The 27,759-nt window shown below is 43.9% G+C and overlaps 2 protein-coding genes across 8 annotated transcripts in view; one reads left to right on the top strand and one right to left on the bottom strand.

The window, feature by feature from the left end:
* Nucleotides 1-21,322, top strand: part of LOC147610244 (uncharacterized) — a 33,964-nt gene extending 12,642 nt beyond the window's left edge. For 4 of the 6 annotated variants that reach the window (XM_086786105.1, XM_086786103.1, XM_086786106.1 and 1 more), the window contains 4 exons: nt 19,977-20,027; nt 20,119-20,343; nt 20,515-20,610; nt 20,933-21,322. In XM_086786105.1, the coding sequence (XP_086642231.1) occupies nt 19,977-20,027; nt 20,119-20,343; nt 20,515-20,610; nt 20,933-21,073 (513 nt within the window). In that variant the 3' untranslated portion in view covers nt 21,074-21,322. The remainder of the gene's footprint in view (nt 1-19,976; nt 20,028-20,118; nt 20,344-20,514; nt 20,611-20,932) is intronic. The other 2 variants (XR_015264017.1, XM_086786108.1) reach the window with 2 other exon arrangements.
* A 3,179-nt stretch (nt 21,323-24,501) lies between these two features.
* The window catches only part of LOC147610245 (pentatricopeptide repeat-containing protein At2g13600-like), a 4,291-nt gene continuing 1,033 nt past the window's right edge, over nt 24,502-27,759 (bottom strand). The window contains exons 1-2 of one of the 2 annotated variants that reach the window (XR_015264036.1): nt 25,226-27,759; nt 24,502-25,175 (exon numbers count right to left, since the gene is read on the bottom strand). The exon at nt 25,226-27,759 is cut by the window's right edge and continues 1,028 nt beyond it. Coding sequence is in view for 1 of the 2 variants with exons in the window: in XM_086786292.1 (XP_086642418.1) it covers nt 26,202-27,759 (1,558 nt within the window). In the remaining variant the exon portion in view is untranslated. The other variant, XM_086786292.1, reaches the window with a different exon arrangement.

Genomic DNA, 27,759 nt, shown 5'->3' on the forward strand with positions numbered 1-27,759 from the left:
ACACTCTTGGAAGCTTGGAAAACACCCTAGCAAGTTGGGTATGGCTATGGAGAGCTTGGAAATGGAGAGAAATGGTGGAAAAACAGAGTTTTCAGCCTCCAAAAATCCTCATGAAGAGAAAACACGAATTTCTCTTAATAAGTAAGTGAATTGGGGTCCAATCAGGTGAAGGGACATGGGGAGATGCCCATTTATGAGTAAAAGGGGAGGATCAGGTCCTGGACATTGAGTCTTGTCCGCCTCGGGACTTCAGTGAGTGTGAACTTGGAAGCGGTCATAATTTATAAGTGACTTTTGGGCGCCCAAACTTTAATGAAATGGGAACGCACTCACTTATAAATATTGGCTAAGTCCTAAGGGCTATTTGAGCCTAGATTGGGAAATACTTACCACCTGTTCACATGCCACACAACCATGTCAGCAGACAGTTTCACACGCACGGTTCACGGGCGGGCGTCCCCTTACCCGGAACTACACATAGGTCATGCACGCATGAAAACAGCATGCAATTTCATTTGCAGGCAGGCACATAAAGATGTTATGCAATGCAGCATTGGCATGAGCAATTTTCGTTCATGAAACCATATAAGACCAGGCGTTTCTAGGCAAGGATATGCGATACCAGATCCAGTGGAAAGCCAATCCTCCGGGCGTTTCCGGGCATGTACACAAAGGCACAAGTCCCAGCGGAAAGCCAAGTCCTCCAGGCGTTTCCGGGCATGTACACAAAGGCACAAGTCCCAGCGGAAAGCCAAGTCCTCCAGATATTCCGGGCATGATAACATCAAGTCCCAGCAGAATATCATATCCAACTATACAGCATGACACGTGTCAATCACATGCATAGGCACCTTCCATAAGCTATGGACACCAATCCAATATGTACATAGTGTGAAAGCAAGAGTGAACCATTCGGGTGGCCAAATGGTGACATTCCCTCCCGCTTCTAAACAGTTGTCCGCAACTAAAATGCATCCAAATATGTTTGAAGCACATGCGGGCAATCTTTGAAGAACTCTTCATCTACCCATTTAGCATCAATGGGAAGATAGTTCTCAAACTTCACAAGATAACGCCTCACAACTTTGCCTGCACAGCAAGCTTGCGTTCCTTGTGATACACAATCTGCTCTGGCTGCAAGATCTCCTCAAGCTCATCCACTTCTGGTGGATCCTCAATGATCATTTCACTGGGCTCCGGCCCTACATACTTTCGAAGGAGACTCACATGAAAAGCATTGTGTATGTGTCAATGACTAGGTAATGCCAATCTGAAAGCCACTTCATTGATCTTCTCGATCACTCGAAAAGGCCCATAGTACCTGGTTGCAAGCTTAGGATATGCACCCTCTTTGCCAGGCCTCTTTGCAAGTCTTGCTTTCTCAAATTTCAGCAATACCCAATCATTCTCTTTAACATCCAATTGCCTTCTATGCTTGTCGGCAGCCTTTTTATGCTTGTGTTGTGACCTTGCAATGGCTGTCCGCACCTGAGCAAACGCAATATCCAAGTCTCTTACATACTCATCAGCTGCAAATATCTCATCCTTTGTGCGAAGGATGGGTGGCAAAACCACCTTACCATAAACAATCTCAAACGGGGCCTTTCTCGTAGATGCATGCACCGTGTTGTTGTATGCAAATTCCACAAGCGGTAAGTACTTCTCCCAAGAAGACTTCTGATCCGCCACATAACATTTCAAGAGATCCAACACAGCTGAATTTGCAGCTTCACTTTGCCCATCCGTTTGAGGGTGATAAGCTGATGAGAAGTCCAATTTGGTGCCCATATTATCAAATAAGGTCCGCCAAAAGAGACTTGTAGTCCTGGGATCTCTATCTCCCACAATGGACTTCGGCATTCCATGATGTTTGAACACTTGTGCAAGATATATTTTAACCATATGCTCAGTTTTGATGGTCTTTTTGACCGGCGAGAAATGAGCTTGCTTGCTAAACCTGTCCACAATTGTCCAAATTGCATCATTACCCTGTTGGGTACGTGGCAAGTCCATAATGAAATCCATTGTAATACTTTCCCATGGCTGCGTGGGAATAGGCAATGGCTGAAGCAAACCTGGTGCCTTTTCCCTATCAAATTTGACCTTTTGACAGGTGATACATGCACGTACATGTGCCTCTATGTCCTTCCGCATACCTGGCCAAAAGAAATACCGCTCAATCATGTGCGTAGTAGGCATTATGCCTCTATGACCAGCATATGGAGGAGCATGGCACTCATCCAAAACCTTTTGCCTCATGTCAGACACCACACATAGGCAATTATCTTTCATGAGATAACCCTCTTTGATCACATATGAGGCATGTGCATGACCAGCCATCAAATCAGTCCAAATAGTGGCAAAATCAGCATCCGTATGATACAAATCACGCATGGTAGACAAGTCCCCATGAGAGGCAACCGAGATAGCTGCTACATACGGCTTTCGTGACAATGCATCGGCCACTACATTTTTCTTTCCCGGGGTGTGCAAGATCTGAAAATGAAACATAGAGAGGAAATTGGCCATCCTCATATGCTTCTCTGACAACTTAGTTTGAGTAAGAAAATACCTCAAACTCTGGTGATCTGTCTTCACAGTGAAATCAGCCCCAAGAAGGTAATGTTTCCATATAGTAAGTGCATGAATTACAGCGAAGAGCTCTTTCTCATAAATGCCAAGAGATAGCTCTGCATCATGCAATCTACGACTCTCATAAGCCACGGCATGTCCCTCTTGATTAAGGACAGCTCCTATGCAATTTCCAGATGCATCACATTCCACACAAAAAGGCTTTTGTAAATCCGGAACGATCAACACTGGACCATGAGTAGTTGCATCTTTCAATTTGAGGAATGCATCTCTCTCCACATTAGTCCATTTGAACACGGCCTTCTTCTTTGTCAAATCATGCAAAGGAGAAGCAATCCATGCAAAGTGCCGAATGAACCTGCGGTAGTAAGAGCATAATCCAAGAAAACTACGGATCTCATGCACCGAACTCAATTCGGGCCAATTCCGAATTGCATCAATCTTTGCAGGATCCATCCGCACTCTATCTTTGGACACAATATGCCCAAGATAATGTATCTCTGACAAGAAGAACTCACTCTTCTTTGCATTTATGAAGAGTTTATGCTTATGGAGCTCTTCAAAAACAATAGCCAAATGAGCTTTATGCTCTTCTTCGGTCTTCGAGAAGACTACCTGTAAATTTCCTGTACCCACAGAATATGCGATCCATCATTCTATTGAATGTAGCCGGGGCATTTGTAAGACCAAAAGGCATAACAAGATACTCATAAAGCCCAAATGCTGTCCTGAAAGCAGTTTTGTGTACATCTTGAGGCACTACACGCACTTGATGATATCCACTCTTGAGATCAATTCGGCTAAAGCATGCCGATCCATTCAACTTGTCAAGGATGTCGTCTATGCGTGGAATTGGAAACCGATTCTTGATGGTAAGCTTATTCAAAGCTCTATAATCCACACACGTACGAAAGGATCCATCCTTCTTTTGAACCAAGAGGACGGGTGAACAATATGGAGAAGAGCTTGGCTGAACCAAACCCTTCTCAAGAAGCTCATTCACTTGCTTCATGATCTCCTCTTTTTGGGATGCACTTACACGATAGGCTAGCCTATTAGGTGGTGAGCTACCCGGCACAAGATCAATGCGATGATCTTCCGGTCGTAGAGGTGGTAACTCATTTGGTAACTCATCAACAAAACAATGATTGTGCTCTTGCAAAAATTTCAGCCTATCATTACAAAGAGTGTTTACATGTACATTATTTTTCTCAACAGGATCTCGTACAAAAATCAAGTACGCAAAAATACTCTTTTTCATTACTTTCTTAATTTGTACATGAGATACAAGGGGAATGGTATCACCCTCTTCATCAGCATCAATTACATGTTCTCGGCCTTTATGCATGAAGGTGATCCTGTTAGTCTTGTAAGCCTTGCACGGATCAATACGTGTATGCCAAGGCTTTCCAAGCAATACATCACAGCCATTCAAAGGCGCCACAAGAAAATCCTCATGATCCACATAGCCTTGAATGTGTATGCGCAACTTGCCAAAAATAGGCATGACCTGCACTTCTCTACCAACAAAGGCAGCCCCTGCTTCAATTTGAGGACCCATGTCCTCCACTTCAATACCCAAAGCGGCTGCAATCTGAGTGGATATGAAATTTTCATGCACAATCATCAAACATGAACAAAGCGGGCTGATCCTTGAGTTGTCCCCAAGCTTTGCATACAACCCTATCTTTGCTATCATGTGAAGTGTTGCCCTGCACATCCGGAGCCATATGCACATTAGGCTTCGGTACATTAGCATTTTCAGCTTTGTTCTTCTTATTTGGGCATGCTCTTGCCATGTGCTCAGTGCTGCCACAAGTAAAGCATTTGCCTTCACGCATATATTGCTTCTTCTTCTCAGCACTAAGACCAAGGTTTGCCGGCTTATAAGGGCGTTTTTTAGCAAACTTATTTTCAGCTTTTGGACCTGATTTGGCTTCTTTTTTGGTCCCTTTTAGGTGGCTGTCCATCATTTTGCAGGTTTTGGACAGCCCTCTCTTTGCCTTGAAATGAGGGTTTAGCCTTATTGGATCGACTCAATTTGAGTTCCAATTGCTCGGTGGCGGTGGCGGCGGCTGCGATTAATTGGTGTAAGGTATGACCAGGATACATTTGTAATCCCGCTTTGTACACGGGTTGCAATCCCGATTGAAACCTTCTCTTCCTTTCCGCCTCGGTGACATGCATAAATGGAGACACCTCCAAGAGCACTTTCCAAAACTTTTGTACATATGCATTTACCGATTCCCCCTCATTTTGCTTTACCCAATCCCACTTCATTGTTATCTCATTCAATGCATTGGGAGGCAAGAATTGAGCATAGAACCTCTCCTTGAACTCTTCCCATGATCTAACGGGATTCGATGAGAGTTTCTCCGTGAGCCACCAATGGGCAGCAGTGCCTTTCATGAACATGCTTACATGTCGGATCATGGATTTCTGAGTGAAATCCTCATCACTGAAAGCAATATCAAACTGGGCAATAAAAGCAAGTGCCTTTGATGCATCATATTCTCCATGATAAGTGTCAAACTTCACAGATTTGTCTCCGGCTTTGAAGTCACGAGACTTTGATGCATGTGTGTGCATCTCAACATGTTTTCCTCCATGTTTGTCCATTGGGACAGCCCCTGTAAGTGGCATCATTTTTGGACCAAAAGGTGATGCATAAGGCATAGATACATGTGTCCTGTAAGCATGAGGCATGGCTGGTCCCTCAACATGCATTGATACATTTTCAGCCATAACCTCTCCCTCACGAGCACACTCAAAGGCATGAGTGGCATGAGAGATACGTGGAATACCTGCACCAACAGAAAATTGCAGCCCATGTTGCATGTGTTGTGCATGTACATTTTTAGCCGGCAATGACATTTGACATACATTTTGACCACTGCCATAAACATTGTATCCTTCACGGGCTACATGAGGTATTCCTGCATGGCGTGAAGTCACTGATTGTTCCTCTCCCATCGCATGGAGATTCATCCTCTTAGACATAAGTTCTTGTTCGGGCACTTGTCGGGATTCCAAGACATGTGGGATGGTTGCCTTTTCTGCATAGGCATCCTCGGTACGAGCCAAGTATGCATGTGCTGCATCCCTCGGTTGCATGTGCAACTCTTGAGCAATCATTGCCAGTGCATGATCCATATAAGATTCAGATTTCTTGGCCTTCAAACGATCATGTACCAATGGATCCTCGCGGCGATAGAGATTCAATTCTTCTTGTTGTGCATGGAGAAGAGCTTGCATACGAGTAAGTTCAGCCCTCAAGACTATGGACTCTTCTTCTTGCATCTTCTCTTTGCCACGGGACGGCTGTCCCACATATTCATGTTCCCTATTGTGCACCACATGAGTTTGCTCATCCTGTAAAGCATTGGAGGCATGCATTTCATTGTCTCTGCCTCTTGTATTAGCATCTCCAACATTCATTGTATGGCTGTCCTCTAATTAGCTTACCAGTCTTCATAGAAGTTGTAGCAAGCGGAAGCCTTCGCGTTGGAAGCTTTAGAAGTGTTGATATCTTCGATTTGCCGCAATCCTTTGCGACAAAAGTCTTCAAGAGGATGAAGGGGAACCCTGGGAAAGCTTCCCCTATGGTTCAACTTGAGAAAGGAAGGCTGAAATTAGGGTTTTCAGCAAAAAGACCAGAAATTACAGCAAAAATGAGAGCTGTTTTGCTGAATTTCAGTCATTGGTGGCAGTGAGTAGGAGAGTGATTAGCACTTGGAAACACTCTTGGAAGCTTGGAAAACACCCTAGCAAGTTGGGTATGGCTATGGAGAGCTTGGAAATGGAGAGAAATGGTGGAAAAACAGAGTTTTCAGCCTCCAAAAATCCTCATGAAGAGAAAACACGAATTTCTCTTAATAAGTAAGTGAATTGGGGTCCAATCAGGTGAAGGGACATGGGGAGATGCCCATTTATGAGTAAAAGGGGAGGATCAGGTCCTGGACATTGAGTCTTGTCCGCCTCGGGACTTCAGTGAGTGTGAACTTGGAAGCGGTCATAATTTATAAGTGACTTTTGGGCGCCCAAACTTTAATGAAACGGGAACGCACTCACTTATAAATATTGGCTAAGTCCTAAGGGCTATTTGAGCCTAGATTGGGAAATACTTACCACCTGTTCACATGCCACACAACCATGTCAGCAGACAGTTTCACACGCACGGTTCACGGGCGGGCGTCCCCTTACCCGAAACTGCACATAGGTCATGCACGCATGAAAACAGCATGCAATTTCATTTGCAGGCAGGCACATAAAGATGCTATGCAATGCAGCATCGGCATGAGCAATTTCCGTTCATGAAACCATATAAGACCAGGCGTTTCCAAGCAAGTATATGCGATACCAGACCCAGTGGAAAGCCAATCCTCCAGGCGTTTCCGGGCATGTACACAAAGGCACAAGTCCCAGCGGAAAGCCAAGTCCTCCAGGCATTTCCGGGCATGTACACAAAGGCTCAAGTCCCAGCGGAAAGCCAAGTCCTCCAGATATTCCGGGCATGATAACATCAAGTCCCAGCGGAATATCATATCCAACTATACAGCATGACACGTGTCAATCACATGCATAGGCACCTTCCATAAGCTATGGACACCAATCCAATATGTACATAGTGTGAAAGCAAGAGTGAACCATTCGGGTGGCCAAATGGTGACAGATGATGTAATTCCAATGGAGGAGATTCCCAATCTTGAGGATATGTATGTTTCCTTAGAGCTTGAGTTGGTTATAGATTAGTATATTAGACAGTCTAGAAATTCGTTTATTATGAGTATTTGATCAAGTGGAAGGGACGATTTGTCACGTGCACGCCCATCAGGTGTACAAGTGGCATGGCATCATCAGGCACATAATCAAGATATTCATTCAGGCATATATCAGTATGAGCATCATATGGGGGTGTATTATCACCAACATTAGCATTTTAGTCATCATGAGCATGTAAGGCATTAATGTGCATCAAGTCAGGGCTGTTAGCATCAGCCGACAGCATATCTACATCAGCCGACAGCCTTCAAGTCAACCGACCAGTTTTTGATGGCATTTATGGCATCCAGGTGCAGTCGTGAGCATTTAGGGCTGGCCGACTGCAGCAAGGCTGGCCGACCAGCACCAATTCACTCATATAAATAGAGGCGCATACTATTCAGTCCATCATCGCATCTGACATCAGCATTTTCAGCCATCAACGCATCCAGTTCAGTTCAGCCATCTCATCTAGTTCAGTCCAGTACAGTTCAGCCAACACATCTAGCTCCTCAGTGTTTCCTTCTGTAACTCGCAGCGGCGGTGCCCGGGGGACTAGGGCCTTTGACACACTTGTTGATACCATCAATGCATATTAAAACATTTAAACATGGCCACAGCCTTAACACATATCCATCATCACTTTGCATAAAACATAAAGCTGGACAAACATCCACAAATGCTGAAAATGGATCTTGCACATGTGACACCGCATAGAGGCCGGAATGGGCCGACCCCCCCCTTGGAGTATTTTATTACCCAAGGAGAATAATATCATGTACAAGCTTTGAGGGCCTTACTCTCCCCACGGGAGATGCCAGATTATCCATATACAAATGCCATAACACAGCCCAACACAAGGCAACCAAGCCGGAACATAGGCTGTAGAAATGCCGAGCCAACAATATAATCCATATACCTCCGTGTGGGTACTGATTCTTCCCCAAAAACCACGGGTCTTCATGCAATAGAGCTAGTACAGCAAGTACAACTCTCCATTCAGCCGGTACAGCAGGTACAATGGCTGGTACAGCAGGTACGGTGGCTGGTACAGCCGGTACGGTGGCTGGTACAGCTGGTACAGCAAGTACAGAAGCTGGTACAGCAAGTACAGTGGCTGGTACAGCAAGTATAGTGGCTGGTACAGCTGGTACGGTGGTTGGTACAGCAGGTACAGCAAGTACAGAGGCTGGTACAGCAAGTACAGTGGCTGGTACAGCCGGTACGGTGGCAGATACAGCAGGTACAGCAAGTACAAATGCTGGTACAACACATACAATGGCTAGAAATCATAATAAATGATTGAATACCCTTGCCTTAAGTCTTTCTTCGCGATGGAAGCCTCCAAAACAGTCCCCAACAGCCGGTATTCTTCATGGGCAGCCTTCAAGAGAGAGAGAAAGAGAGTAGCCATCATTAGAGAAGCCTTCAACGGTGGTAGAGGCTAGTGTGCAGCAAGAGAGCCTCTATTAATGAAGAGAGAGGGCTCCAATTTATAGATTTAGGCCTCCCATGAGCTAAAATGGCAAGAGAAGGCTACAATGACAAGTGTGAGGCCACTTGTCTCACTTTGATCCTTTTTCTAACAAGTGTCAGGCCACTTGTCTCACTTTGGTCCACTTTCTTGCCACATGTCCCAATCTAAGAGATGGGTCCTTCCATAATCTTTACCTCTAAAAATATCCCAAATGGTAGACATTCTGTCATAGGCACTTTGCCAACTCTTGGTATCTGCTCAATTCCAGATGTAATGACGCGAACAGAATTTCCATCGGAGTCGGGCCAAAAATAGCAACTCTCCTAAATTTTAGGAGTGTGGTTCTTTGTATTCTAGGATAATCCCCCATTCCCAAAGCTTGTACTTTCCAAATATTTAAGCATCCTGGAGTCCACCAGACCCCTTTTCAGACTGGGAAATGTCCAGGCTGGTGACATCCTCCCCAACTTCTTAAAAGTTGTCCGCAACTTTAAGCTTTAAGCCATATATTCAAGATATAATCATGTCCTATCAAGTGGGCGAGACTAGACAGTCTCAAAAATCCAATATGACTGAAAGAATCCATGTCCCAAATAAATGGGCGAGAGAAAACAGTCCCATAAGTCAAGATACCATAATCATGTCCCAAAATAAATGGGTGAGACAAAAAAGTCCCATAAGTCCAGGTATCATAATCATGTCTCTCTGTCCATACTCTAAGTTGAATCCAACTCCAAGAAGCAATTACTCGTTCCCCAATCCCCAGTGTCACGTCAAACGCATGCTACTCTCCACTGGCTTCCATGCTTACATATGCAAAGACCAGGCAGAGAAATAGAAGACCGATTGACCGTGCACGCGGATGTAGAACGTCCACTGGATCTGAGCGCAGACGTCAAGTCCCCAGCATACCACATTCCAGTCTACTGACACTTGGCGTAGACATAGTCTCCTGCCAAGAAGGTGTCAGTCCACATGACCCTTGGTATAGACATAAGTCCCCTACCAACTAGGCATCATGTCCACTCTTACCACTTGCACTCCGTGTTGGTACTCTGAACACACACCTTGGAGGAGAGGTGGACTCAAGTGTGTAACATAAAATAAGAATCACTCACAGGCATAGATAGTTTATAGGCATATCTGCTACACATAGTTCATAGGCATTTCGACCACCAGTAGTTTTACATGCATTTCGGCCGCCAATAGAAATCCTCGATCCATGAGATAACCATGACTTCCATAAAATCAATGCATCCCAAATAAAGGGAGCCAAAAAGAATAATCCATCCCAGTAAAAGGGAGCCATAAACATAATCCATAAACCTGAGGATGGATCCAAATTCCTAGAAAAGAAGTCCAGGAATCCATACACCTGTATATCATAATCCTTGTATACCATAACTCTTACCACATACTCCGTGCTAACCACACACCTTGGAGTAGAGGTGGACTTTATCCATAAAAGCATCATATCCATGAGATATCCAAAGATTGCTTCTCTATAAACTCGGACAGATTCGTCCATAGAAATTGCTTGTGAAGCCCAATATCTATATAAATCTCGTCCAAGAAAGAAATCTCCATAGATATAATCCATCCCAATAAAGGGAGCCATGAAAAGAATTCATTCCATTAAAGGGAGCCATAAACAATGTTTCCCTGAAACCATCTCAAGGCAAACAACAACACCTTTCTCCTTGCATAGCTATACAAGGGTTAGTGAACATCAAAAACACTTCATAGTAAATAGCAAAAGCACCAATTTTGCAAACTCAAAGTATACTTAGCTGTTCTTTGCCAGGTTGGTCATGAAGCCAAAAGAAATATCTCGTCACCATATCCTTAAGATATCCTGAGATATATCTCCATATAGCTTGCCTGTAAGCTTGATAATATAATCCACAATATCCATATGGAAAGAGTGCTAAACGTGTGCACATAAAGCCAACTCCATACTTCCAAGATAAATTTTGTGAATTCATGAATCCTTAGATCAAGCTGTCTATTGTTCATGCTCTTGCTTCATAGGCTCTGAAGTGGCTGGCCATGCTTAATAGCAATGATGGTAAGTGTGGTCCCCACTCCAGATCTTTTCTCTTCCTTATTGATAGAAGGAAGCCTCCGCTTCCAAGAAAGCCTATGCTCTGATACCAATGTAACTCGCAGCGGCGGCGCCCGGGGGACTAGGGCCTTTGACACACTTGTTGATACCATCAATGCATATTAAAACATTTAAACATGGCCACAGCCTTAACACATATCCATCATCACTTTGCATAAAACATAAAGCTGGACAAAACATCCACAAATGCTGAAAATGGATCTTGCACATGTGACACCGCATAGAGGCCGGAATGGGCCGACCCCCCCCTTGGAGTATTTTATTACCCAAGGAGAATAATATCATGTACAAGCTTTGAGGGCCTTACTCTCCCCACGGGAGATGCCAGATTATCCATATACAAATGCCATAACACAGCCCAACACAAGGCAACCAAGCCGGAACATAGGCTGTAGAAATGCCGAGCCAACAATATAATCCATATACCTCCGTGTGGGTACTGATTCTTCCCCAAAAACCACGGGTCTTCATGCAATAGAGCTAGTACAGCAAGTACAACTCTCCATTCAGCCGGTACAGCAGGTACAATGGCTGGTACAGCCGGTACGGTGGCTGGTACAGCTGGTACAGCAAGTACAGAAGCTGGTACAGCAAGTACAGTGGCTGGTACAGCAAGTATAGTGGCTGGTACAGCTGGTACGGTGGCTGGTACAGCAGGTACAGCAAGTACAGAGGCTGGTACAGCAAGTACAGAGGCTGGTACAGCAAGTACGGTGGCAGATACAGCAGGTACAGCAAGTACAAATGCTGGTACAACACATACAATGGCTAGAAATCATAATAAATGATTGAATACCCTTGCCTTAAGTCTTTCTTCGCGATGGAAGCCTCCAAAACAGTCCCCAACAGCCGGTATTCTTCATGGGCAGCCTTCAAGAGAGAGAGAAAGAGAGTAGCCATCATTAGAGAAGCCTTCAACGGTGGTAGAGGCTAGTGTGCAGCAAGAGAGCCTCTATTAATGAAGAGAGAGGGCTCCAATTTATAGATTTAGGCCTCCCATGAGCTAAAATGGCAAGAGAAGGCTACAATGACAAGTGTGAGGCCACTTGTCTCACTTTGATCCTTTTTCTAACAAGTGTCAGGCCACTTGTCTCACTTTGGTCCACTTTCTTGCCACATGTCCCAATCTAAGAGATGGGTCCTTCCATAATCTTTACCTCTAAAAATATCCCAAATGGTAGACATTCTGTCATAGGCACTTTGCCAACTCTTGGTATCTGCTCAATTCCAGATGTAATGACGCGAACAGAATTTCCATCGGAGTCGGGCCAAAAATAGCAACTCTCCTAAATTTTAGGAGTGTGGTTCTTTGTATTCTAGGATAATCCCCCATTCCCAAAGCTTGTACTTTCCAAATATTTAAGCATCCTGGAGTCCACCAGACCCCTTTTCAGACTGGGAAATGTCCAGGCTGGTGACACCTTCCCAGGCAACAGGAGAGCATCTGTGTTTTCAGCATCACATCAGCATCGCATCAGTCCCAAAGCCATCCCTTCAGTGTTTCCTTCCCAGGAGACAAGGGAAAGACAGTGGGACAGCAGTTCATCCAGCATATCAGCATATTCAGCATATAGTTCATCATCCCTATCTCCTACATAGAGGGAAGCCGGCATCGAAGGGTGGACCTCAGCATTGGAGCAAGGAATAGTCCTCAACATCTGCATTCAGCCATTCTTCTCATCCCGAGAAGGATATTCATCTAGGACAACATCACAGATCTATTCAGATCTCATTGTAACCCATCCATCTAATATAGCTGCATTGCATTGCATTGACACTATCTGTCTTTCTTAAACATCATTAAGTGCAGTTTTGTTAGACTAAGGTTGTGTTTACGATGGTCAAATCCCCCACATGTCATAAGATTAGAACTAGAGGCTACTTGGAAGAGAGTGCGAAGTTTGAAGAGTTGCTTTCCATCACCAAGGACATCAATGACTATTGAGGGAAGCGGCCAAGCCCACAGGTCTAACGTGGAGCTAGGTGTCAAATCCCCACGGATCTCCTCGTAGAGCGCTCCTGAAACACGACTCAAAACTTGCAAAACAAAGCCAAACAACGTGAAGGGGGTGCAGGCCTGCCTCACCACCCAACCATGACAGCCGTGGACAAAACCCACAAGTCTTGGCTATCCCCACCGAGCCACAAGCTCAGCTAACTAGCAAGACGCACCGACCAATCTCTATCCCGTGACGTCTTGTACTGCCACGGAGCTACCCTCGCAGGCCTCGAGACTGATGCCGGCCTTGGCTGCATGAAGCAGGTGCATGTCTGCACTAGATCCAGGCTCCTGATTGTAGAGCTCTCACAAAGACTCGCGAGACTCTATGAACAACTGACTAACCTTGGCCACCCTTTTATAGGCTCTTGGCCAGTCTCACCGGGCGTCCACACTTGGGCGCCCACCCGTCCATATTTGGGTGCCCGCCCGTCAATCTATCCCTAGCCCTGCTCGCTAATCAGCCTGCCTAGCTCCAAGCTTCTCCAAGCCTCAAAGCTAGTCTTGCGTGCGTGTTGCACACGGTAGATACACTCTGTACACTCCCCTTCCTCTAAGAGCTCATTCCTGAGCTCAGTAAAAACTTGGAATAGTCCCTCTGAAGGGTAGTCAATGGCACGATCCTTCCACTTGATCTTGTATTCCGTGAGTAGCGTATGTCGTAATCGTCTTTCATGAAATCCAAGAATCTTTTCCGATTTGTGTGGCACAAATGTCATATCCTCGACATCTATGATTTCTTGAGGAGTAACTAACCGGTTTGTTCCACCAAGTACTTAAGTCTACTGACAAGAAATACGAGATGAACTTTCACATGAGAAGGCAAGTCCAATTCATATGCAACTGAACCAATTTGGCGTACAACCCGAAATGGTACGCAGCATCTAGGGGATAATTTCAGAGATCGACCCGTCCGTAAAGCCTTGGAATCTTTCGGAACTCGCAAATACACCATCGTTTCTTCAGAGAACTCTTTGGGTGAACGATGTCTATTAGAATAAAATTTGTCTCTGTCTTGAGTACTTCTAATAGATTCCTTTGCAACTTGTAACATTTCTTGCATATCTTGCAAAAAAGTACACGCTGCATCATGTTGAAGTCCTGAAAATCCCACGGTAGCAGGTGATCTAGATTGAAATCCGTACATAAGCATAAAAGGACTAAAACCTATACTCGTATGCTTAGTACTGGTATATGCAAATTCTATCATAGGAAGATAATCTTCCCATGAACCTTGTCTTTTGGAGATATACACGAAGCATGTCCTTCAAACTCTAATTCACCCTTTCAGTCTGGCCATTGCCATCAGATTGAGGATGATCCGAGGAACTTAGATTCAAAGTTGTTTCCAACTTCTCAAAAACAAGCCTCCAAAAGTCACTTGTAAACTTAGAGTCTCTATCACTGACTAGGTCCTGCAGTAAACCATACAGTCTAATTGCTCGATTAACTGCCTTGCAAATTGCGTAGTTGTATCAATCTTTTGAGTAGGCAAAAATCTAGCCATTTTTGTCAAGCGGTCTACCACAACGCAAATAGAATCATGGCCTTGACGTGTTCTTGGCAAACCGGTAATAAAATCCAATTATCCATGGAAATACTTTTCCATTTATTACTTGGGATTCGCAAAGGATGCAACATCCCTCTCCATTCCAAGATGGTAGACCTGTTGCTTTTGAAAGTCGAAAGTTGGACGATACTCAATCTCATTGGCCAACCCTTGAGAAGGAGCTTTATGCTGTCATTTACGTTCTCAAGGTTTGGAGGCATTATTTATATGGCTCCAAGTTTGTGGTATTGACTGATCATCAATCAAGTATGTGTGTGATGCGGATGATTTGAGAGGACGAAAAGCTAGATGGACAGAGTTAATATAAGATTTTGATTTTGAAATACGCTATCGAAAGGGGTCCATGAATAGTGTGGTAGATGCGCTTAGTCTGATCAGAGAGGTGAATACTTTGTCGTTCACCGAGATTTCTACCGACTTATTTTAGTCATTGAGAGGGCTTTGCATGACTGATAGTTATTTTGGTCCATATTGGCAAAGGATACAGAAGGGATCTCATTGATTGACCAAGACTCGGTGACTCAACAGCCTACCATTCAGGTAGCAGGAGGCCAGTGGATGATTCGGAATGGTTTACTGTTCCGTAATAACAAAATTTGTGTACCGCAGGTCTCGAACATTAGGTCCAAGATTCTTAAGGAGTGTCACGACACCCCTTTTGTTGGACACCCTGGGGTACACAGGACATTAGCTTTAGTGAAACACACTTTTTATTGGCCAACGATAATAGGGTATGTGGAAGATTATGTCCTCAAATGTCAGGTTTGTCAAGCAAATAAAGCTGAACGCTTTAGACAGGCTGCCGATTGCATAGTCACTCGTATCAGTCTCAAGAACATAAGGCTGACTAGGATCGGGTAGTGCTAAGGTAGAGGCTTTCTTGACTTTATCTTTCAAAAGTCTGAAGGCCATATCCAAATTGTTATTCCAAGGTATAGGTTGATTCGACTTACGTCCATGACCTTTCAACAAATCGGTCATCGATAGTGTGAGCTGAGAGTACTCCTACATAGATTTCCGAAGAAAATAACAAAACCGAGAAAAGAACGAAGTTGTCTCACCGTCTGTGGAATTGGCCAAACGAAAACCTTTTGAACTCAGTCATAGTCAATGCTCAACCCGTCTCTTGTGATCTTGTGTCCCAACTAAATGATTTCCGTCATAAAAAACTCACATTTACTTAATTTAGCATACAGTCCTTGTAATCATTCTATGTTTCTGAATACAAGAAAATATCATTTTTCCTTGTTTTGCCTAGTGAGATAAAAAATTCATTCTATGTTTCTGAATACAAGAGGTAATACGAGAAACTTGTAATGGCCATATCTAGTCCGAAAGGCGGTTCTTTCGACATGCCTTTGATGAATACGTATCTGGTGATAGCCAGTACGTAAATCTATCTTTGTGAAATATTTCGCTTTGACTAAACAGTCAATCAGGTTATCTGATCTAGGGAGAGGATAGTGGTTCTTTATTGTCACTTTGTTCAGTCTCTTGTAATCTACACACATTCGCCAGGCGTTGTCCTTCTTTCTCCTAAGTAACACAGGCACATCCCAAGGTGATTTACTTGGATGGATCTGGCCCATCCTCAAATAATCTGCGAGTTGTTTGGCCAACTCATCTTCCTTAGCCTGACTCATCCTGTAAGGCGGAATGCTAACAAGTTGGAGCATCAGGGACTAGATCAATACGATGATCCACTATCCTTTCGGGTGGCAAGCCCGATGGTAGCTCCTTAGGAAATACATCTTGAAACGAATTAAGTAACTTCTTTAATTCTTTGCTTTCAAACACACTTATTTCATTGACATCCATTGTAGGTATGAGAAATGAAGAAAGTGCAATTAAGACACAATGGAAAGCAATATACAAAGAAGAATTCATTATATTTTCAAAATCAACGGTATTTACAAGAGGTCCCTGAGAGGGATGTATACAATCACCTAAGATACAATATTGGGTGTTCTTTTGTTCAAAAGAAAAAGTATAACTAGACCAATCTATCTGGATCTAAAGGGTCTTAAACCACTCAATCCCTAATAGCAAGTCTACATGCTCTAGGTGCATAACATAGCACTCCAGAATATCTTTGTAGTCCTGAATCCAGATCGATAGCTTCCCACTTTACGATCCCACACTTCCCGACCCGCAGGTAAATTACCTTGTAGGTATGATCGCTAGGTGTTGTGTCTAGACCCAATTTTTGCACAAGTTTGTAAGTAACAAAGTTGTGTGAGCTTCCGGGGTCCAGAAGAATGTGGATTCTATGGCCATTCACTTCTCCATAAACCCGGAGAAGATCGTGCAAGTCAAAAACTTTAGAGTTGAACAGACAATCGGAACATGAACTAGGGCGAGAAAGTACACTGACTGAAGTACCTGTGAAAAACAATTGGTTGGTTGCCTTCGTCTTGGGTCTTGCGTTGGGCTTAGTACCTTCTTCTTCAGGCACTCACTACTTATGTGTCCTTTTTCTTTGTAGATGAAAGAACGTCCCTCCTTCTTAAGCTTCAAAGCCTTGAGGAGACGGTTTTTTTTTATTGGAGTCGAAGTAGAATTCTTCAAAGGTTGGTCTGAAGACTTTTCTTTGGTCGTGCTAGCCATCGGTGCGGAGAACTTTCTTTTGTGCTTGTTCCCTTGCTCGGTTACGGGTTCGGCTTTGGAAGAGACCATCGTATTATCATAAATACGAGCAGAGTGAATGGCCTCGTCCAAAGTTTTGCACTTGTTATTTTTGACCTGTAAACGGTATGAGTCAGGTAAACCTACTATGAAGAAACCCAAAGAGTAGTAGAATCCATCTTTGTAGCTTTCATCTGCAAGTCTCTAAATTTTGAAGGTAGACCTTATAAGTGAGGTTCTACGAGGTCATGGTCAAACTGGCAAACTGAGCAACTATATTGTAGTCATCCTCCTCCTTGAGGAATTCTTTCTTGAAAACTTCTTCGAACTGTCCTGACTTCTTTCCACCAGAGCAAAGCTTTGCTTGAGAGGAAACCTGCTGCCAAGTGAATCTTCTTGTCATCACCATATGGATGAAACTGGAAGTGGATCTGCCACTTATGTAGCCACGTGTCCACAATCTCCTTGGTACGTTGCTTTTGCTCGTCCCCAAACTGTTCCGGAGTAATGTTGGGACCTAAAGCAGATTCCAAGGTATCCATGCCCGAGAGAGTAGACAGGGTAGTGGTCAATAAAGAGATGGAATTTTGCAAAGCTTGCTGACGTGCATACTCTTCGAGGCATGCTATGATGCCACTGTCAAATCCCCACGGATCTCCTCGTAGAGCGCTCTTGAAACACGACTCAAAACTTGTAAAACAAAGCCAAACAACGTGAAGGGGGTGCAGGCCTGACTCACCACCCAACCATGACAGCCGTGGGCAAAACCCACAAGTCTTGGCTGTCCCTACTGAGCCACAAGCTGAGCTACCTAGCAAGACGCACCGACCAGTCTCTACCCCGCGACGTGGCTTCTACTCCATGAAGCAGGTGCACGTTTGCACTAGATCCAGGCTCCTGACTGTAGACTTGCGAGACTCTATGAACAACTGACTAACCTTGGCCACCCTTTTATAGGCTCTTGTGGCCGGTCACCGGGCATCCACACTTGGGCGGCCGCCCGTCCATACTAGGGTGCTTGCCCGTCAATCTATCCCTAGCCCAGCTCACCAATCAGCCTCCTGCCTAGCTCCAAGCTTCCCCAAGCCTCGAAGCTAGTCTTGTGTGCATGTTGCACATGGTAGATACACTCTGTGCACATGACACTAGGTTAACCCGGGTGTTCGGAGTAGCATCTAAAGGAGAGGTCTAGTGGTTACTAGTGGTTAACAGAGGCATCAGGCAAATTATAGCTCTTGGTTTATAGGATGACTATATTAATGGTTTATTGGCACAGTTTAGGGATTGATCATTCCAATCTCTTGGACTTGTGGCCTAGTGAGGACTACTTTGTGCACCATGATACTTGAGGAGTGTGTCTTGGTGGTATAGGAGGCTTGTGTGAGCTACACCTCTAGACCTCCATGAGCCTAAGGGATTCTATGGTTGGGCGGTGAGTTAGATCTCAGGTTTTTTATGTTTCTCAGTAAGAAAGCTAACTAGAGGTGGTCTTGCAGAACATGGTCTTTATATCATCGGTCTCAACCTCTAGTCTCATGTGCATCACATCTGTGAGTGCCACTGCATCAACAGTTGTCTCTTAGGCAAGATAAGGGGCCTAATATGGTCCACTTTGCAGTTTGGACAGCCCAATAGGCGCTAGGAGGTGCCCAAGACATGCGTCCATGGATGGGATAGCTTTGGGGTGAGAGAGGGCATTCCTATTTACCCCCAACCGTGCGTGATATGTGCAAACATGCCTCCTGGTGCTTTGACTCTCCCTCTGACTGACTCATACGGTGTGATGACTTCCCATGACATCTTTTGTCACATGTGGAAGCTTTGGGAGTCTTCTTTCAGCCCTAAACACCATCTTGGAACATGCTTGATGCAAAATGCATACAGAAGATAGAGAAGAGAGAGAGAGATATCTAAGTATTCAGTATATTCATAATGTACAAAAAGGTGTACAAGTCTTGCAGCCATAGGCTGCCTTCAAAAGGTGGTCTTGACTCATAAGAGTCCCTAATCTAAACCTAAATCTAGTGACCCAGCCCATGTGAGGCTGAATGAATCACACAATGAGCAACTTGCACCTTATATAGGCCTTGGGTAGCGTCGTGGACTAGCCGACCTGCTGTCGGCCAGGTCCAATGGCACCAGCTCCTAAATCTGATCAAAAACAGGTTCTAATCCGATTCTTTATCTTGTTGCCCTTCAAGGATTAATCCTGGGAATAGCCTGCACATGTCTTGCACATGACATCTTTGATGGGAGGGCCAACACTTGGAAGGCATCTGAAAAGACGTGCCCCAGGGACAGTATCCAATGCCTTGTGGGGAAGAGAGAGAGAGAGAGATCATATCAACATCTGTTTAAGATCCGTAAGGGTTCTGCATGCACAATGAAACATCATGTGTCATCTCCCCCTACAACAGGGTGCATGGTATTGATGTTGACTTCCTTTGTGAGTGCTTCTCAATGGCAGCTAGAGTATGTGCTGAATCTGAATCTGACTGAAAGAGGACTGAGATCTCTAAGGTTGGGGGCATCTGCATTTGTAGAGGGACTGTGCCTGCTCTTGGCTTGCTCTACGTGTACGTGGGGCCAAACGATCTACTCGGGGTGGCGAGAGAGAGAGAGAGGCTTTAACAAATGAAAAGGCCAAAATGGCCTTTGAGACTGAAGTGGTACGAGATGTATACAAAAAGCATAGATGCCTGTAGCATCTGCTTGAGTTACTATGCCAAAGTTGAACATGAAATGAAATGAGATGTGAGTCGGGGTAAGCATGTAAGCATGTGGATACCTTTGTCCTTTCCTAAATATTACTTATTTATGTTGTTAGTGGAAGGAAGAAGGTCGAGAAATAGAGCTTTATGAACCATGCCCCCTCAAGGTATGAAAATGTCAAGTCTTTTTTTTTTTTTGGGTACAACTATTTGATACTTTTATTCCATCCAAGGCTGGAGATTGTTCATGAATGCCAGATACATGCAAAGTTTGAGCCTGCAGAACTCAAGTGCTTCCCTTGGATATCTTCAAAGGAGCTATTTTCCTTGATCTCACAAGAGAGAACAAACAACTGTGGGACACCCCAAGGAGGAGAGAATCTCAAAGTCATAGATGCTCGAAGCCAAGAACAGTATGCAGGCTTCATTCGGAGATCGAAGCATGGTGGTAGGGTACCAAGGGCCATTAATATTCCTCGAAAGGTTGGCTGAAGGGAGAAAACTCTTTGTTTCTTTAGCAGTTTTTGAATATTGTTATGCTGTGGAGTATATGGCCTGTGCGGTAGAGATGAAAAGTTTTTTTGAAGCAGTTTGAGCTGCCAATCTCTCATTGCATGAAACAGTGGATCATTTTTTATCGTGTGCATGTTGCAGCTTTTTTTGCAACCTTCAGGCACATATAAATCTATTGAGGAGCAACGGAAAATTTTCCTTGATGCTGGGGTGAATCCAGAGCAACCAACAAGGCTAGTAAGTCCCACCCACACCGATACTTTTTCAAAATCATTTGTCAACAACCCCACCCCCCACCCCCCACCCCCCCTCTGCCTTCTCTCTCTCTCTCTCTCTCTCTCCATTCATTTTGTTAACAAGGCTAGTAAGTCCCACCCACACCGATACTTTTTCAAAATCATCTGTCAACAACCCCACGCCCACCCCCTCTCTGCCTTCTCTCTCTCTCTCATTCATTTTGTTAATGAACAGACTCTGACCTTTCATGGTATTTTGCATTGTTATTGGTCCCATATTCGTCTATAAGAACATTAATCCAAGTGATAATATTGAAATGCAGGTTGCATATTGTAATGGCGGAGTAGCATCCTGTACAATTCTTCTTGCATGGGTTCGTGTAGGAGGCCAAGGGACATGGGCAAATTATGATGGGAGTTGGAATGAATGGGGGAATAGTGATGATCTTCCAAAAGAGTTATAAGCCCCTATCAGTACATTATATAACTGCACATTTTTTACTAATAAGATGCACAATTGAATTGAGTTATCATCGTACCAAAATTTAATTCCTCTCAATGGCATCTTAAGGTTATTTGGGGTCTTCTAAGAGACCATTGTGTGATGTATGCTAGGTGCCATGTCCACATTGCACAACACCGGTGTTTGTCAGGAAAATGAAACTCACGTCTAAAGAAGATATCAAGCAAATGCGAAGTAGGTTTTGATTTGATCAATTGTTACAAATTAGTCTTTGAAACATTGGTCTTCGGTCACTTTCATGGCATTCCTTGGGGTCTCTGCATACCTTGAACTTAATTTCTTGGTTGAGTCTCTTTGTTATAGTCTTTCTAGGCTGTAAATCAATGTTCAGTATTAGGCAACCATGGTCTTGTTTGCCATGCCATGTGAGCTACATTGTATTTTCTTCACTTAATTTAATTTGGAGGAGTGTTGCTGTCCTCACAACATGGCATTCAACAAGTTAAGATTAGGTGTCCTTATTGTTGAAGGTTGACAAGTCGCATGGTAAATATCTTTTGTATTAAAACCTCTAAAATAGGTCTCGCTATTCATCTCTTGTGACTGAGTTTTTTCTTCAATTTTTTGGTGTAAGATATGATTACAATGCTGAAAGAAAAAGTAGTCCAAGATGGTTACATCCAAGTCTGTCTGTTGCTTTTCTTAGTACTGTAGAAGTGAAGCAAGGATGCCTGCTTTGTTTGACTCTCTTTGGGCTTTGCATTGATCAGTTAGAAGACATGACATAGGAGGTTGCTTGGACAAAGGAACTCCAAGGCCCGATTGTGTGACATCATATGATTATGCTTTTCATGTACCTTGAGACATCTCATGGATATCCTAGGTTAATTTTGCCACATTAGTGGGCTAATGTTGCAAAACAGAAATGGTGCTGATCAAGATTCTTCAGCCTCGCAAGTTGCTTACCCTCGTCTATATGCATCAGCCCATCACAACAATTCATACATTCAAATATATTGGGATTGAGCTCCATACTAATCACAATTGAATTTCATGTGTAAGCGCAAATCGCAAGCAGGGTGGACCAATTACTAACAATGTAATCAAAGTGACATGCATAGGTGGCATGCTTGAGCATTGCTTTTATGGAGCATGGTCACATAGGTGGTACCTATGGTGCGGAGGCTTGGGGGGACATCATTTCAACATCACCTTGGAAATAGAGAAAATTTTGAGGCATTGCTACATCGACATCTAGAAGTTAAAATCTCCTACCATACTCAATCATGCTGTTAGAGACGGGTAGTAGGCCATTGAAGTTGATAGCTCTAAAGAGGGTCATAGATAACTGACTAAGGTTAAGGACATGCCAGGCGATAGGATAGGCTGCCTTTGCTAGCTTTAAAAAGCAAGATCTAAACTCCAATGCACAAAATCAAACTCGTAACTTTAAGATGGGTCCTAGATATAAAGAAATGGTTCAAAGATAGGGAGCTAAAAGATTTTTAGACCTTGCTCCCAAAGACATGAAGAGGGCATAGATTCAACTGCATTAGATATGCCAAACATCACAAAAAAGGTCCAAATTTCTTGGACCTTGTACACACAAGAACATGACTGCGCACAATTGCACATCTATATACCCATGCGAGCACCAATGCAAAGAGTGATTACACTACTCCGCACACAATCACATAGATTGGGCATTGAGCTGAATCTTGAAGGAAGTACTCAACACATGCTCGTATGTACACTCTAAGTTAGCTACATGTCAAGGAGGTTACATAACACATGGCATTCACATGCTCGACTTACTCTGTTAGGAGGCGATTCTCCTAGCTTTTAGGATGTAATAGCTTGCAACACCTTTGATTGTAAATTGAGTTACCATGTTGTTAAAGGAACTCAATGATTCTAGCATTTTGAGATGATGAAAAAAGGAGAAAATACCAGCAAAGATACAACCTTTTGCTAAATGGGGCATTGACTTTGTGGGAACCATTAGTCTTGCTGCCGGCATACCCAAGCTCACTAGGGAGAGGTTGACGATTGATCCCTGAGTATAAGATCAAGTGGAAAGATAGGGCAGTGGAGGACTCAACTTGGGAGACAATTGGTAGTTTAGAGCAGAGGTTACTTGACTTTGTTTCCTAGAGAGGAAAATGGGGTAGAAAACTAGGTGGTCCTCTTAGCATGGACCCATTTCCTTAAATATAAAAGATTTTTCACGCGAGCATGTGATACTTAAAAGTCCTAAACTGTTAATTTTGCTAGTTGTGTGTAGCCAAATGAGAGTTTTAGATTTAAAATGCTTGAGCTCTTTAGAACCAAGTGCAACAACTCTCACCTCTATAACACAATGCTTAACTAGCAATTTTTTGCACATACTAAAGATGGTCACGAGAGGACTCATGTTCTGCTATGGCAAGTGCATGGTCCCATATCCAATGGTTATGGCATAGTTCAATACCACCATTCTTTGTTTTGGTTAAGACAATCTTAATTTTGAATCGATTAGTAGTACTTAAATTGTCATTTCTTTGTTAAGAGTAAGACAAAACGGATACACTTGCAATCATGGCTCTAACAATTCCTAAAGTTTTTAGTGGCTCAAAGGTATCACAAGACTTTTGTATCATGAAATCCATCAGAGAAGCTCAAACTGTCCATAGGCGAGGCTAGAAGGCATTAATAGATTGCCAATCCTCAAGGGGGGTAAATGAATAGATACAACAGATGATGAAAAGCACCTTCATATGTAACTATGATATTAGATACTCCCAAAAAAATAGAAACAAATAGGTCTCATTTCACTCGGCTGTCCAGAAGACATCAACAGCACTCTCAAGTCCGCAAGTCTGCACACGGATCAAGGCAATCTACACAACAATCAATATTGATTGGAATCAACATTGACATATCACTCTCACCTACCATTCTTAATGCATTGCTTATCTGTCAGACAAAGGATGAACCAGCGATCCCCATCCCCTCTATCATTCTGCATCAAGCCGAGTTGTTCACATTGCCATCGCCTCTATCATATAAGTCTCACCTACAATTCCTAATGCATTGCTTATGATTCTGCATCGCGTCGAGTTGTTCACTTGTTGGTCCCTTGTCACTGCCTCCCTGGCCTCTCATGACGCCATCGAATGTCCTTTGGAACATAGTTCACTGCTAACTCAACTCCCCATTTTCCAAGTGAGTAACATCCGCAAGGCCATTCCCTACTCCATGGTGCATTAGAACAAGACAAAAAGCCACAAATCCTTTGAGAATCCATTGATCCAAGTGTATGAATGCTTGTGGCCTTCGCCTTTGCTATGTGTTGTTGATTTCGAAAATCCCGGCTTGGAAGTGTTTAGATGTATTTCAACACTATGATTTGAACATTGTAGGGTGTAACATGTGGATGCAGAAGCATGCTTGATAATGCAATTATTCACTCTGATGACATAATTCCACAAATATACACGGACTAGAGAAGTATTTACTTCTATACATTGTGAAGGTGAATATATACAATGATCAAAACTCAGTTTTGACACTAAATCTGGACAACGTTAAGCTACACTACACACACAAAAGGTTGTATGAAAAAAATTGTGCAGACTGTAAACTGCACATATGGCTTTGCATTAATGCTGATCTCAGCACTCCTACTGCCGCTGCTCACTGGATCTTCTTAGCGTATGTGCAGACTGTAAACTGCACATACGGCTTTGCGTCAATGTTGATCTAGGCACTCCTACTGCCGTTGCTCACTGGATCTTCTTAGCAGATCCGGCACTGAATGCCTGAGACTGACCCTCACCCATCCTTGAATAGAAGCATAGTTGTTGGTCAGCTAGTCTAGCATTGGTGGGCAGTACATATCCCCATAAATGTACAACACACATTAGCATCTGGTCCTCGCTCTTCTGAGCAGTTTCATGGGCATCTAATCTGGTTCAATCTGGCCCCTAAACTTGCCTCTAAGCCTGCTAATGCAACATGTGGCACTGACTTATGTGATGCACATGACATCTACTTAACTTGGAGCAAATTGGAAACATGATTCAACTTTTCTCCACCTCCACCTCCTAAACTTGCCCGTAAGCCTGCTAATGCTGAGATACATGTCCATGTGGGATTCTCTCACGTGATGCACTTGACATCCCCTCCTGCTTAACTTGGGGAACATGGGAACATGATTCGCCTTTAATCTACCTCCTTGCCTGTAAGCTTGCTGATGCTGAAATCAATGTCCATGTGGCACTCAGTTATGTGATGTATGACATCCCCTCCTACTTACACTCGAAGCACAAGGGAACATGATTCACCTTTACTCCACTTCCACTTGGATCATCCACTCCCCGCTTGTGATTTTCTTGCTCTTTCATGTTGTAATCAGTACTTATAACATGTGATGGCACATCAACCATCACACGTCCTGTGCAAAACTGCATGTCGAAATGGACTAAGCCGAGGAATCTGAATTAACATGTGGTCCACATGTAGGCACGACACTATTGTTCAGGCTCCTCTTCCAACAAGAATGTGGTTCTGCACCCTCCGCTAAGAACAATTAGTATGGTATTGAACTCGGACTTGACACTCTCCTCTAGTGAAATTCATTTGGCAACTGGAATCATATGACTTTGGATTACTAGGGCTGCCACAAACTCTGGCTTATGCCGGTCTCCGAGAAACTCTTATGCTTGCATTGAATTTGCTACAATGCCTGAGACTGCCCCATGCCCATAATTAAATAGAAGCATAACAGCTGGTCATCCAGTCTAGAATTGGTGGGCAGCACACATCCTCGTAAAGGTATAGCAGGCATCCCCAAAAAGGTACCTCCAACTAGGTCCTGCTTCATGTGCACCTGATCTGTTCTAATCAGGCCCCTTAACTTGCCCCTTAGCCTACTAATGCTGAGATCCATGTCCATGTGGCACGCACTTATGTGATGCACATGACATCTAGAGTGATAGCTCTTAGACCCACCTTTGTGTTGAGCCCCTCCCCTCTGACCATGTAAAGAAGTGTGTCAAGCCTCTATAGCTCTGGTAAGATGTTTGTGAACCTGGCTTCTTATGTAAATCATTGTCATCCAAGATCATTCATAACCTTCTTAAAATGCATCACCCATTTGTTGCCAGCTGCAGCATGTGGGATAAAAGAACATATGGTCCAGCAGTCTCATGGTCCAACTTAAGAATGTACTGTGCCGCTCGCTGTGCCCGGCCCATGTCCATGTGCATTTTGCATGCACCTAGCAAGGACATCCATGATGAGAGAGTAGGTAGAACAGGCATATCATTAATCAAATCCTCCGCTTCATCCAGCCTTCCCATCCGTCCAAGCAGGTCAGTCATGCAGTTATAATGCTCCACAGTCGGTGTGATGCCATGCTCTAGTCGCATAGAAAGAAAGTAGGAATGGGCCTCATCCATAAGGCCAGCATGGCTACATCCTGAAAGAATGCTATAGAACGTGAACTTGTCAGGTACTGCACCTACCTGTTGCATTTCTTGAAAGAGTGCTAGGGCTTCCTTGGCCCTTCCATACAAAGCATGTGCTCCAATGATAACGTTCCATGATATCACATCCCGCTCAAGCATCTTATCAAAGATCCTTTGAGCATCTTCTAGGCAGCCACACTTGGCATACATATCAATGAGTGCATTTACCAACACAAGGTCTGAATCCAATGCAAGACCCACAATGTGAGCATGAATAAGCTCCCCGTGCACAACAGCTGCCTCGATGGCGCAAGCAGAGAGAATGGAAGCAAAAGTAGCCTGTGCAGGACAAAACCCTTCCACCTCCATCTGTCGGAACATCTCAAGGGCCTCTTTGCCATGCCCATGCTGCGTGTAGGCTGCAATCATTGCATTCCATGAAACAGCCGTCCTAACTGGCATGTTTTCAAACACCTTGCAAGCCTCTTCCAGACTGCCGCCCAACTTTCCATACATACTGATAAGGGCCGTAGATACAAGGACATCTGACTCAAAACCTAAGTGGCGGATGCAGTCATGTATCCATTGGCCATCTTCCAAGTTGCTACATGCTTCAAGAACGCTCAAGAAACTGATGTTGCTAGGGCTCACATGATTCCACTGCATTAGACGGAAGATTTCAAGTGCTTTCTGCCCTTCTCCATGCTGGACACATGCTGTAGCTATGGCATTCCAAGATACTACATTACGTGTAGGCATCTTGCCGAACATCCGCCCAGCGCCATCCAAAGTGTCACACCGCCCATACATGGTTAAAAGGGCTGTCCCTACAAAAACATCTGACTCAAACCCACTCTCTATAATTTGGGCATGCATGAGTTCGGCTTCCTGAAGGAAGACCTTGCTTGTACATGCATCAAGAATGGTGACATAAGTGACTTTGTCTGGAACCACTTCTTCCAACTGCATTTGATGGAAAAGTTGGAGGGCAAACGCTCCCTCCCCATGCTTTACATAAGCTCCAATCATCAGAGACCATGAATACACATTCCTATGCTGAATCTTTGTAAACACATCATAAGCATCTTTGAGAGAGCTGCACTTGCTGTACATCTGTACAAGAAGGTTTCCTAGGAGTGTATCTGTTGCAAGCCTGCCACTGTTCATGATATGGGTATGTAAGCGCTTACCTTCTAACAAAGATTCTGTATCACCACACCTCCTTAAAAGGGAGGCA

Source organism: Cibotium barometz, chromosome 49 (genome assembly GCF_041138505.1).
Source record: "Cibotium barometz isolate CiBa-2024 chromosome 49, ASM4113850v1, whole genome shotgun sequence".
Lineage (NCBI taxonomy): Eukaryota > Viridiplantae > Streptophyta > Polypodiopsida > Cyatheales > Cibotiaceae > Cibotium > Cibotium barometz.